General features: G+C 37.4%; 1 protein-coding gene across 1 annotated transcript in view; it reads right to left on the reverse strand.

Moving 5' to 3' along the window:
- ARSJ (arylsulfatase family member J) overlaps positions 1 to 9,056 on the reverse strand; it is a 33,615-nt gene extending 24,559 nt beyond the window's left edge. Inside the window, exon 1 of the mRNA XM_075422093.1 lies at positions 8,965 to 9,056. Coding sequence (XP_075278208.1) covers positions 8,965 to 9,056 — 92 coding nt within the window. The remainder of the gene's footprint in view (positions 1 to 8,964) is intronic.
- Between the last annotated feature and the right edge of the window lie 4,213 nt (positions 9,057 to 13,269).

Raw genomic sequence — 13,269 nt, forward strand, 5'->3', positions numbered from 1 at the left:
ATTTCTAAATGGAATATCAAATTATAGCTTTAAGGGAAAGACATTTTATGTGTAACAAATTATTTATATTTTAATAAGTCATATCTTTTTCACTAACCATGGCAAAACTATGTATGTATTAAATAAAATCTTGTAAATAACAGCTTCACTGGCGCTTAAATTTAGGTTCATCTAGCTAACAAAACAAAGATACATGAATGTAAAACCACACCAATGCAAAAGTCATGCTTCCAAAATGTACACCAAATACTAGGAAGAGTGCAGTCATTAACAACTAAGAAAATTAGTAAATCATCTAATCAGGACTTCATCTCTGGAGATGGATGAAGTTTTACCTCTGGATATGGTCATTTGCCTGGTTTCCTGTGTATACCACGCAAGAGATGGACCCATGTACTTGACATGATCGGCATACCGCACAGTATCTCTGGCTCTTGACCAGCTTTCTAAGGCTGTCCTGAGCATCTCAGGAGTCACAACGAGTGAGAAAATGTAAATGTCTCATATATGGTGGTATATCACCTTTTTTCCCCTTCTTTCTGCAGGCATGGAAAAGACATTGCCATGACAGGAGGTGGCATGGGCTGAGCATGTTGCGTTCCTAGTCCCTGACGCTGACTGAGCATCACTTGCTTGACAGAATGGGAACACAGAAGAAAATATGAAGCACATGATCTCACAGGAGTGATATACCTTGACTCAGGGTGACCCATACAACCAGTAGAGGGGTGGGAGATGAATTACAGTCACTGGCTGTCTTCAGCAAAAAGAATAAAATAAAAAACATAAAATAAAGTTTAAAAACTACATTTTTGAACTGCAAGAACCACTAAAATAAGTCTTTGTTTATACTGATTTAAATTTACAGTAAACTTTTCTAGAGTTCGTTTCCAAGTAATCCCTTTCCTTTGCTCAGGTTTCCTAAAAGAAATGATCGAAATTCACTATATGCAGTCTGCAATATTTGGGCCATTTGCATAAAATATTTTAGTACTTTCAAAGAATATAAAGTTAAATTTATGCTCTGTGTCTAGTTCATTTAGACTCAGAATTTGAATACTTTCCAATATGAAGTCACTAGCTAGTCTGCACTGTAAACCTGGAATATTTCCACTCATGTCACTGCAATTGATGTTATTAATTGTGAAGGGCAGCAGATTTTGATGCACTGGAGGTTCTGGGGCAAGACACATTGACTGCAGTTAAAACATGATTGTTAAAGCCCAAACTGCTGAAAGATTTATTTCAAAATAAAACTGTTTATGCAGGAAAATATTATCAGTTTGGATCAGCATATCATAGACAGACACAGTTTCTGCATGGCATTAGCAGCTGATAAGCCTAGAGCAGACGGCGAAGGGGAAATATTTTAATTCCATTCCTGCCTGGCCAGTGTTGTACCAGCACCAACTGTTTCAGACACTTTTGCAGCGTGGTAATGTTTGCAAGTGTTTCCTTCAAAAATGTGCAGAATTTAATTCCAAGTAAGCTGGACTGTTTTGACGCAACTGATCAACTGCTACCAAACAGAGCAGATTCAGACCACACTTGTTCCATTTGCTAAATTCAAAATTTCCCACATGCACGCCAAGGGAATTAGGCTACACAAGGGTGGGTTTTTTCATATGCCTATTTTTTTTTTTAAAAAAGCCAACTACTATGGCCATGTACATTTGTTGCCAGAAGACTGAAAGTTCAAACGAGACAGAAAATTTATTTTCCATAGAAGAATGGTGGTAGAGAAAATGAACACTTTTATGTCTCCCTTGCTAATCTTTTTCTAGATACCAAAACTTTACTTGGCATTCAGTATTCCATTCTTTTCCCTTTTAAATTGGACACAAGACAGTGCTTTAAAAAACTACTTCCAATTATGTACACGATCATTTGACATAAATCATTTTAAAACTGGAACTCTTCTGCCATAATTTTCATTTGGATGGCGATTCTTTACACGGTAGCCGCACTTGATGAAAACTAGGTCAGGCAATACATTAAGAAGGACAACAGATATCTATTCTACAGACTGTTCTATCACCACTGCAGGAAAATGACAGTATTTCTTTTTAGCAGTAATGTATTTTTGAGCATGGAAGTTTTTGTTCTAGGAAGCCTTTTTAAAAGGCTGGCTACTTCTTCAGCACTTATTATTTTGAATAGTGAAGGTTTACAATCTGCAGCAGTCTCTTCTGAAAATTATGAGTAACACTGAATTTTACTAAATTACAATACCGTGCATGGAATCTGGCCAATTTACAAGGATATTTTATTAATGTTAAAGAAAAAAGAGAACAAAAACTGCTGATGTAAAAAACCCAGGAATCCCTGATTGAGCAACAGACACCGACTTCTCCAGTAATGTTAATTTAAATGAAGAAACTGACAATTTCAATTTTTTGTGATACAATCTTGATGATTGCAATCTAGTAAGGGATTCTTTTTCCTACCTTCTTCATCATAATCCATGTTCTTTGGAGAAGAAGAGAAGAAACTCTGTGCACAATGAAGAACATGCATGGTTTATTCCTGAAACCAAAATCCAATTCGCTGATAATAAGTGAAAATTTCATTTTGCTGGACATGATACAAAAGAAAATAAGTCATATTGCTAATAAAAACAGGTATTAGCCATAGTAGAGGAAACTCCTGGAGCATGCCTGATTGGTCATCTCTAATCTTTAAAACCTAATGAGGTCCCAACAGTAATTTTGTAGAAAATGTCCTTGCTGTTAAACACCATATGTCTACTTCAAAAAACCTGAAAGCTTCAAACGGTCTTTTAAGAAAATGCCTTCTTATGTCAATGTCCATTGATTCATAAAATTGGTCTTTCCCCAGTAGAGAAACAAAGTAACAAGAATATTAAAGAGTACAAGTGTACTTGTGTTGTTGAATACAGGAGCTGTACCTGCCTATTAGCTTTCTGGCCCTGCATATGATTTATGATCACCTTGATTTTCAATATAGACAATTTATTGTGAAGAAACATATGCAAGCAACTTTATCTTGAAGGTCCATGAGCCACAAGGCTCAGCCCCATCTATGGAGAAATTACAGCTTGTAAAAGATGAATCCTTGCTTGCTCACTATTGGAAGTACACAACTGAGACTGAAAGCAGGACAGCCCGGTTTCCCAGCTTGTACCAGCCTTGTTCTGCCAGCTTCAGCACAGCAGCACGGATACAGAGAACGTTCTGTCCACTCACTGTGGTAACTGTTCGCCTCATTTCTTCGGAGAAATACAGCAACAAATTAAGATTGGACAATCAGCCTATTCCTATCTTCATTTAATACCTGCAGATGACATCCAGTAATATTCTAGCATAGCAGGATGCATTGACAATGGCATGGTTTATTTGATATTGTAATGCCAAAAGCCAAGATAATTACTTTGTTTGATGAAGTAGAAACACAGAGAAAGGAGAGCAGAAACACCTCAAAACCAAACCAAACACCCAAGACTCCAAAAGCCCAAGGCTGAAAAAGACATCATGAAACGCCCATATGATTTCGTTAACTAATCCTGAAAATATATTCAGCAAATTCAGTTTCAAGTTCTAAGATGCAGAATTTAGAATAAATATATTTAAGCTACAGGCTTTTTCATTGGTAAAATACATCCATGAGGAAAAAGTAAAAGCAATTGGGTTAATTACTTTTATAGGGATTATTTTCATATAGGTTATGAATACATTTTTAAGGTGAAATTTATATACAGTATATTTCATTACCTGTGCAGACTGTAAATTTGCGCTAGTAGAACTGCTGCATTGCCTTTTGGAGAGAAGAGCTGACATTCAAAATAAACCTGAATTAGAGGAACAGACTGAACTAAACGGAAGGCAATCCATTTACAGCAACAGTAAAGGAGTGCTTTTAGGTAGCAATAATCAACCACACAAACTTATTTTCTCGCAGAAAAAAAAGCTAGCTTACTGCTAGCCCAATCTGAAGATGAGCCAGCAATGACCTGATGTTGTGAAAAAAGCATCATTTTAATTGGGATGTATAAAAGTGACTGGTTACTAAAACATACAGCATCCTGTTTAAAGTAAGGCAATAAAACAGCTGACAAAGTTTTTTTTTTCAGGTTTGTTAGAGGAAAAGGAAATGCATTTGCTTCAGATCCAAACATTCAGACCAGAGAGGGGACATACTCAAACTTGGCTGTTATCTTCTTATGGTTTGGGTGGCTCGAGTGCACTTTGACCTGCACTGCACCAGAACATGGGTGTTCTAACAGACCCATAAGGATAATCATCTTGCTTTAATTTGCAGATCACAGCTTATCTGGTAAAAATAGTACAAGATCTGTTCTTTCCTACTCATCAGCAGTGGAAAAAGAGTCATACACTCTCTTTTGATACACAGATGCTTTGGCCAGATTTTCTGCTGAGGTAAATTCATGCCAGTAAAGGAGATGATGTACTGCCTTCCAATTACTCAACAGTTAAAATACTTTAGAAACTTCGGGATTTAGAACAAAATATCGAGGTAGTACTAGTCAAACTTTAACTGGAACATTGTGTCCTGTTCCGGGCGTCACTTTTCATGAAAAATAGGCTCAAATATAAAAGGTTCATTGACATTGAGAGTCATCAGAGATACATAAACCAAGATCTATGTGGAAAGATGGAAAGAACTGATTTTACTCAGGCTAGAGAAGGGAAGAGCAGAGACATGATAATAGACTTCAGACGTATAGGAGATTTATCATCTTTTTGTAGAAAAGTAAGTTCTTGACTTGGGAATTGCCAAGAGATCATAGGCTTAAACTGCAGCAAGAAAGATGGACAATTTAAAAGCTATGTAATTGAAATCATAGCTAAGACTGCCTGGGGAAAGTGTGGAAATCTTTGTTGAAGGTTTTTCGGAACAAGTTACTCCCACATATTTTAATAATATTTTTGTAGGATGGACTTGCTAATTTATTAAAATTATTTAAATACCTGTTTTCTAGAGGTATATGTACGGATGCAAAGCTACAAATGCCAGTTTGTTCTCTCCATTCCCAACTGGCCAGAAGCAAGCTAGCTTCAGCCCAGAAGCCGTAAAGAAAACCATCCAGGGAGCAGAAGCTGTGTCTGAGCCAGTCAGTCCAGCTGAGATTCACTTAAATGTAGTCCACTTTGCCGCGCAGCAAAAGCAACTGGATCCACAGAGCACAGCTGAGAAAAACCAGCCTGAGCAGCACAGCGTTTAATTTGTTCCTTTTAGCACAAAGGCAGCAAGTTCCTCCTCGGTACTGAAACGCTGGCAGCGCCTGCAGAAGCCGGGACCAGCAAAGCCAGTTGTTGCGAAGAGGGGCTGAACCCAGGACGCTGCAGTTGTAAAAAGAACATCTGCTTTTCTGAAAACACCTTGTTCTCGTATCAGATTGCAAACTAAAGTGTAACAAATTTTCCTACACTGCTAAGACAAGCTGGCAGTAGCAGAGAACTAAATTCCAGGACTTGTAGTAAATCAGTGAAGCATGGTTTGATTTGAATAAAGAAGGGTGAACTTAAAAGGTGAGTAATCTTGCCTATATATCATATCATATCATATCATATCATATCATATCATATCATATCATATCACATCACATATCATATCATGTCATATCTAATTAGAAAACCCTGAACTGTTTCCAAATGCCTTAGGTTTATTATCTTTTCAAACATTCTTAGGATTAGCACAACCTTTGTAAAGTTCCTTCTTCTCCCTGTTAGTATCACCTTTTCTCTTCCAGTTTTAAAATACGACACTGATAGCAAGCTACAGGGTAAAAATCAAGTATTTATTAGAAAATCTCATTTGGCAGCAGGCTTTTAAACTGTTTTAACATATTTTCAGAACTGTGCAAGGAGTATTATCTATGATACTCCTTAAAGTGTATTTACTACAGTGATCAACTATAATTAATCCAGCCTCAAAAATATTCTGATAAGGCAAGTATAAATACTCTTACCGTACAGATACAAAAGCTGCATGCATGCATGCCGGTAACTGATTAACATGAACATAAATTCTGACTGTGTCTGAAAGGTACATCAAGCTTGCTATTCAGCCAAGAAATACCTGAAGAATTAGAGAACTAAAGGACAGGGTGATACAATTCTTCCTTCTGGAGAAGACTTGGTTTGGCTTCCTCTTTGCTTGGTGCTGGAGACAGGATAAGGGAGAAAATGAAGAAAATGGATTTAAGTCTGGGCAGCCAAATTAACTGGCGTTGTAAGCAGACAGAAGAGTCCAAAAAGACAACCTGGTGGGCTGATATCCAGGAAAGCCTGGAACATGTTTAGGAGGCTGCAAAGGTTTAAAACTGATTCTGGAACAACCTGAAAGTCCCCAATGTTTTTTGGGGGAATAGTGTGAAAAAGGTCAAAGAGGCGTCCTGAAGGATGGGAGGGAAATGTTGCACAGAGAACCAGTGTTACTACGGACAGAGTAATTTCCTGTGCTTTTCCCCTAGAAGGACAGGAGATTGTGGAAGGAACTGGCAACTCAGTCAAGTTAATAAACGTTGATTAAGTTTCAGAAACCTCCCCTGCTCCAAACCTGTAACAGCAACGCCGTAAGAAGGTTCACTTCTGCTGATGTGCAAATTGAAGCTCGGACAAGTTATGCTGCCTGCCTGTGACCATAAAGGCAATCCAAGAGAAGATTTAGACCAGGACAGATGTGGTAATCCTTTTAGTATGCTCTAGCTACTATGTCACTTCTCCGCCCCAGTAAACAAACCCACCATTGTCCTTCTTGAAAGAACTTTATCCAGCAGAACTCTGCTGGATACGGCTCTTCATTTGTTATTTATTTCTCTAGCTGTCAGAAAGCACGCATGGTAAGGCTCAAAGAATTTTATTCAGCCCATTTTACACACAGGGGTAGCAGTCACATACTTTAACTATGTAAATAAGGTGTTTTGAGTCACCTCCTCAGAGATGTCCATTTATCTCCACTGGCTCTCTCTATACATACACACATGGCTATACAGGGTCCCAGCTTTGGTGCTTTCATTTGCAAGTACGTTAGATGCCAGGAGTATGGTATGTGTAACGGCTTAATTACTCCCTAAGGGGTGAACTTGCACAAAAAAGCTGCTTTTCATGGTGCCAGCCATATTATGTTCAACTACAACTGTTTTTCTTACACAAAACTGTAATAACTTAATTCAATTATTCTAACACAGGAACTTATTCTTAATTTACAATTACTATCAACCTAACTGCATTCAGTGTTAATTAGAAAAAACACCTCTTCTCACACAAGCGTCGCTACCTTCATGCCTATGCGACTGTCATTTTCTAAAACACACATACATCACAAGAGAAACACAAACCAGAAAACAGCTTTCTCGTCATTAACTGGGAAGGAAAAGGGATTGTTCAGCATTTTTCCTCTTGTGTGACGGGAGCCTTCACCCTACAGGGAGGACTCCCAGACACAGGAACCTGGGCAACTGATCCCAAGGTCAGAAAGTAAATCTCTGTCATCTGACTGACTGCTTACATTTTTTTCTCCTGTATCTGCTTCTGGCCCTAAATACATTTATTAGCAAGATCAATAATTTTCTAAGGAGCAGAAATGCCTCCCAAATCCCCCCAAAACCCCAACTATAACATGAAATTATTTCACACAGAAATGTGTTACTTTGTTATTTTTTCTTATAAGATGTTCCAGACTGTGACTTGTTTATTACGAAAAACAAAACAAAATAGGCCACAAACTTAATTTTGCCTTACCTAAGCTGACTCACCATGGTTAATGGTAGCAAAATACATGGTTTTGTTACTGAAGTGAGCAGGTATGACTCAGTTACATAGAGGAAGCATGTTGAACAATAAAGTGTCATCTTGACATGACAGTTTTTCAGATTCAAAAGCCTGTAAGGACTTGCACAGAAAAGCTACATCTATACAAAGAATATCGTTAAATTAGCATACTGGTACAGATCATGCCTAGTTAACCAATGCAGTGTAGGAGATAACAGCTAGAATTGAGACCATTAAACTCCAGTACACTTCAAGGTCACATTTAGTAGCAGCAGGCAGAGTTATCAAAAGGATGCTGAAGAAAGCCACTTGGCTTCTAGCAGCAACACAGATAAGAGCCTTGAGGTTAGCAGAGACAACATTAACACGCTACTTGAGCTACATTTCCCCACTGGAAAATAGCCAATGTTTTGCATGGCAGAGATATAATGTACTATATAGAAAGCTCTGAGCTCAATGCAAGCAGAAGCATTTCTACTGAAAAGGTCTATGAAAATACTTGACTCCTTTGAATGGCGGCTAAAAAGCCTGCTGCTGCTGGGCTCCAGTCTCCAATCAACTCAGCTCTGGCAACATTCATTCTGCAAAGCCTTATCACAGTCAGATAAAGCAGTCCCAAAATTTTAAACTGATAGAAAGAACATGAAAACATAAGCTGGTGACAATGGAGACCCAATACATAAACCATGTAATTGTCTCATGTGGCAAAAACATATAAAACATTGAAATCTGTAACAGAGAACCTTAAAACTCTAAGAGATGTTACATGCCGTTTCACTGTGGGAAGCGCATTACTGCCAAAGGTTATAAAGTGAAACCTGTGACAGAGTAAAGACTCAACAGGGCTGTAACAGCGCCAAACCGTATTACCTAAGCTCTTCATCATTACATAAGACTGCAATACTTACAGCATGTATAACTAGTATTACCAAGATGGCAAAATATTCCTCAGTTTATCACACAGGCTCATTCTTTTTGATCTTAAATGAAATCTTCAAGGTTTTGCAATGTAAAAGGGCCCAAAATTGTATAGTGACAAAATTAAGAACCAAGGAAATGTTATCTTCCTTCTGCACTGTATACAGGGTTGAATTCTCATCTTCCTATTCAAATGAATTCCATATCACAACAGCAGCAACAACGAAGTTCAGAAGAAAGAAGACAGATATAAATACCACCAACTGTATAACTGCTTCAGTGAAGTACATACCTGACACATGTAAGTCTATCTTGAGTAGCGTATATACTTCCTGCATAGATCTGGTAGAAGTACAGGCGACTGTTCAGAATTTGAGATACCATGCTAAATTTAGTGGTGTTACATTCTTAGCAGTATACTGTGCTCTTAAAGAAATAAGACTTAAGTAGGGCTGTAATTACAATGACTCAGGAGAGCAAGTGTTCAGACTGGTTAAGAGGGCCATAAACCAAAATCTAAAAACTTTATTTTTTGCCTAGAGTACTTCTACAGGGGGAGAAACAACACCAAAGCAAGTTGCTCCTTCCTTCGCCCCACCAGAAATTTTACTGTGACAAATCAGAACCACGAAATAATTTAAGCTGGAAGTGACTTGTAGAGGTTGTTTGGTCCAACCCTATACAAAAGCAGGGTGAATTCCAAGCTGAACCAGGTTGCTCAAGGCACTCTCCAGTTGACTTTAAATTTCTCAAGAATGGAAACGGCACAACCTCTCCCAGCAGACTGCTCGAGCCTTGATGCAACCAGTGCCCACTGCCTTTCTTCCTTTCCCTGGGCATCTCTGAAACAACCTGCTTCTGCCTTCTCTGTTCCTCCCAGGAGGTGGCTGAAGACAGGGGTGAGATTCCCCTCAGCCTTGCCTTTTGCAGAGTTAAAAAACCTAGCTCTCAGAGCCTCACCTCGTGTAGCAGGAGGGGAGAAAACTGAAGAGAAGTATCCTGCAGGACAGTAAATTCTAGAAGCAGACTGCAGATCAGAATGAATTTGAAATGATGGTAGTAAGGGAAGTACAGCAGTCAAAAAACCCTGCTTTAGGAGAAATCAGCAAACATACTAGAATAGCTTTTTCTGAAGTCGCTTGAAAACAGGACCATGGAACAGTTATGGAAGGAGCTGCCATTATGCTGTGGTCATTAACAAATTCACCAAACTAATTTCATCAGTTGGCCCTTAAAAAGAAAAAAAAAACCCACCTGTTTTTAAGTGATGAATGGAAATGTGAAAAAGTTCATGAAACGGTTTTCTTAAGTTCACTAAAATTGATAACTTGGTAAAGCTAGGGAATTTCCTAACAATAGTCTAAATTCCAGTTTCATGCATACTTTGCAGTATTTTCTTATTTCCAGGAGGAAACAAACAATAAAAGAGATTTTTTAAAGTCTGTGTGTCCCTGCTGTGTAATATAAATTGGCAGGAGGCCTAATTAGACAACCTCAAGAGTTCCCCTCAAACCCAGTTTTCTATGATTCTATGAACTACAATATATGACAATTAAAACTAAGCATATAAAATGTGATGTTAAGTATTGTTTTGAAAAAGTTTATTAAATTCAGAGAGGCACAATTTCTTGAGGTAACAGTTTATCTATTAGAGCACATTTAGTCTAAAAATACCACATTGCTTCCCCCTGCCCCGAGACTAATTTTCTCCACTCCCTCTAGCTTCATGTTTTCCTCAAATTGTAATGTTTCCTCAAATTTGTAATTTTCTCCTTCTTCAAAACAGAAGGGAAGTAATTTCTTATGAAAGCTTATTATCACAGAGATTGCCTCTACACTAGTACCCTCGTACCCACTTATGTTCTATAAATGTTAAGAAAAATTACATAACGGTATCTCATAATGGCACAATATTCTTTATCAGGGAAGCAAGTCTTTAAAATATATAAATTAAGAGAAAGATAGACTGAATCTGAAAATGGACACACGAGATTTATCTAGAAAACAGCTAATATTCTGATAAATGGATGTACTGGAATTAAAATGTACTCCAAAAAGCTGAATTAATATTTTGAAATTATTTTTTTCAAAAAGTAAAAATAAAAGCCAGAGCAATTTAGTTAGAATCCTGCATTTCTCTATAATCAGATTAAAATATCATTAAGCAATAAGGACACTGTTTTGCTTTCAATACTAAATATCAGGTATTTTTAATTATTAGAAGAAATATGTTTGATTCTTTTGAATATTTTAATGTTCAGTTGTGGGAAATTTCGGATTTCCACTGTCCATCACGGAAACTGCCTGTGTGCCATCACTCCATGCCATTATACAATAAACACGTAAGGGGAAGAGAACTGGATAGCGTTAATAAATTGTATCTTGAAATATCTTTATCATGTGGATCTTAACGCACAAAATGATAATCAGAGCGTGCAGTGTGTACAACAGAAGCTGGAAGCTGACAACCCAGCGAGATGCATTGCAAAGTCTGTCTTTCACTTCGTGTCATCAGGAAACTGAGACGGAGGGAGTTTAGGCCTGATTCTACCGATCTGCTGAAGGTTGTGACTTCAAGCAAGGTGAAGATTTGTGGGACTTTCTTTTGTACAATATTTAGTATCATTTAAAGCTTCCAAATATTGGAGTAAACACTTCCATACTGACGCTTACAAATCTCAATAACCAAACACATTTCTATGACTTATTATATGCCCTTTAAAGGAGGCATTGGGCTGCTTTTTCTTCCAACGCACGGGACGGGAACGCACATTTGGTGCCTCAGATGTGAACCATGATTAGCTCCATGGTCTCTCTCTCATTCCTGCCTTCCCTGCATGTGAGGACCCCCTGGTCATACGCTTGCTGGTGCCACCAGTTCCGCAGCCCTCCCCCTTCCCATCACACCCCTACCCCGGTGCAAGGTGCAGTCCATCTACAGATCACAACCAACCACCTACCAACACCATGTGCCATGACAGTGAGAAAGCTGGAATGGCACAAATGTCTTCATTAAACAGGTTTTTAGGGGTAAGAAAAATAAGGTACAGGTGTGGTTCCTATGCACTGATTTTCTGCTCCTAGGTCAAAAATACAGGCTCTTGGGCCACAGCATACTTATATTAATAATGTCTACTTCAGTGCTTATTATCTAATACAGTCTCTACATATATGCATTTGGGAAGATAATTTTGTATTCAAAGCATATTAAAAAGTACTTCACTATCCCAGATTTGTTTTCTAACTCTAGCAATGTCCCCCCCACCAAGGCAGAGCTTGATAATATGGTGATAACAACCTGAATTAATAAGCAGGTGATAGCTGACACAGTCAATTAACGTATTACAATTGCAGTTGAACTAGAACCATGAAAAGTTTAACTTATTTCTTATTATGAGCCAGCAGGTACTATAAGTTCCCTATTTAAAATTTTTCAATTTCATCACAGACCACAAAAAGTCAAAAACTATTTTAGTCAAACCTCAATGGTGAAAACATCTTTTATATTAGTATTTTTAATTTGTTACCCATTAGTGTTATCTTGATTTCTTTCTGAACTCCTCATACTGCATTTCAGCCTACCAATTTACATTTACAGAGACAAGCTGAGGTCACCAGCTAGATCTACTGGCTTTTAAGTAAGAAAACTAATAAATTGGGCAGCTATCATAAAAAGACCACTGATACAGAAAAAGCAAACACTTCCTACACAGGATCACTCACACAGGCACAATCTTCGTTTACCCTGGACTATTTATATTAATCTAATGAATTAAGGCTAGTGAAATTACCTAATTCATTCTTAAGCATACATTCTAAAACTAAGCAAACTCACCTCAGGAGAGAAAATCTGACTATGAATCAATACAAAACAAGGCAAAAAATACAACGGAAATAGGAAATCTCAAAGATTGACAGCTAGCAATTAATGAGAAAGTGCTAGCTCCTCACACCGCAAGAAACTGTACTAGTCTGGAGTAGAACACGTAAAAAGCAGCATGAAGTGTCATGCACTGACGAGGCAATTGCTCAGGTCTGTCAAACGGTATCCATTACTAAACATTAACATTTTACATTTTTAATGGAAGTATCAGATTCCACAACAAATTATAAACTTTTCCTGTAAAAATCAATTCACGCTAATTACTACAAGAAAGAAAAAAATCTAACTGCCCAAAACTTGAAAGAGATTATTGTATTAGTTTCTTGAAAAGAAAATAAAAAATCAGAAATAACCACAAGTTCCATAAATATAATAGCTTAGTTTTCATCCACTCATCTTTCTTGACAAGTGGTAATACAAAATAAACACTTATACTTTTAATTTATCATATTTTATTATGGTTTTTATTTGCCTGTGCACATATTAATGAAATATTATTTTAAGGATATTAAATATTACAATAAGAATATCCTCAATTCTACGAAGACTGCTTTGGTAGGCACAAATCATGGGAACAAAAAGAAAACAGGCACATGTTAAATGGATTAAAAAACGATCAAACATTTTACAAATTTAAAGATTTCCGTTACCTTAAAACAATATTGTACTAATGTGTGCAGAGGCCCTGACTCAAAAAAACACATACAAAATTGA

This window comes from Opisthocomus hoazin, chromosome 5 (assembly GCF_030867145.1).
Source record: "Opisthocomus hoazin isolate bOpiHoa1 chromosome 5, bOpiHoa1.hap1, whole genome shotgun sequence".
In the NCBI taxonomy this organism is placed as follows: Eukaryota; Metazoa; Chordata; class Aves; order Opisthocomiformes; family Opisthocomidae; genus Opisthocomus; species Opisthocomus hoazin.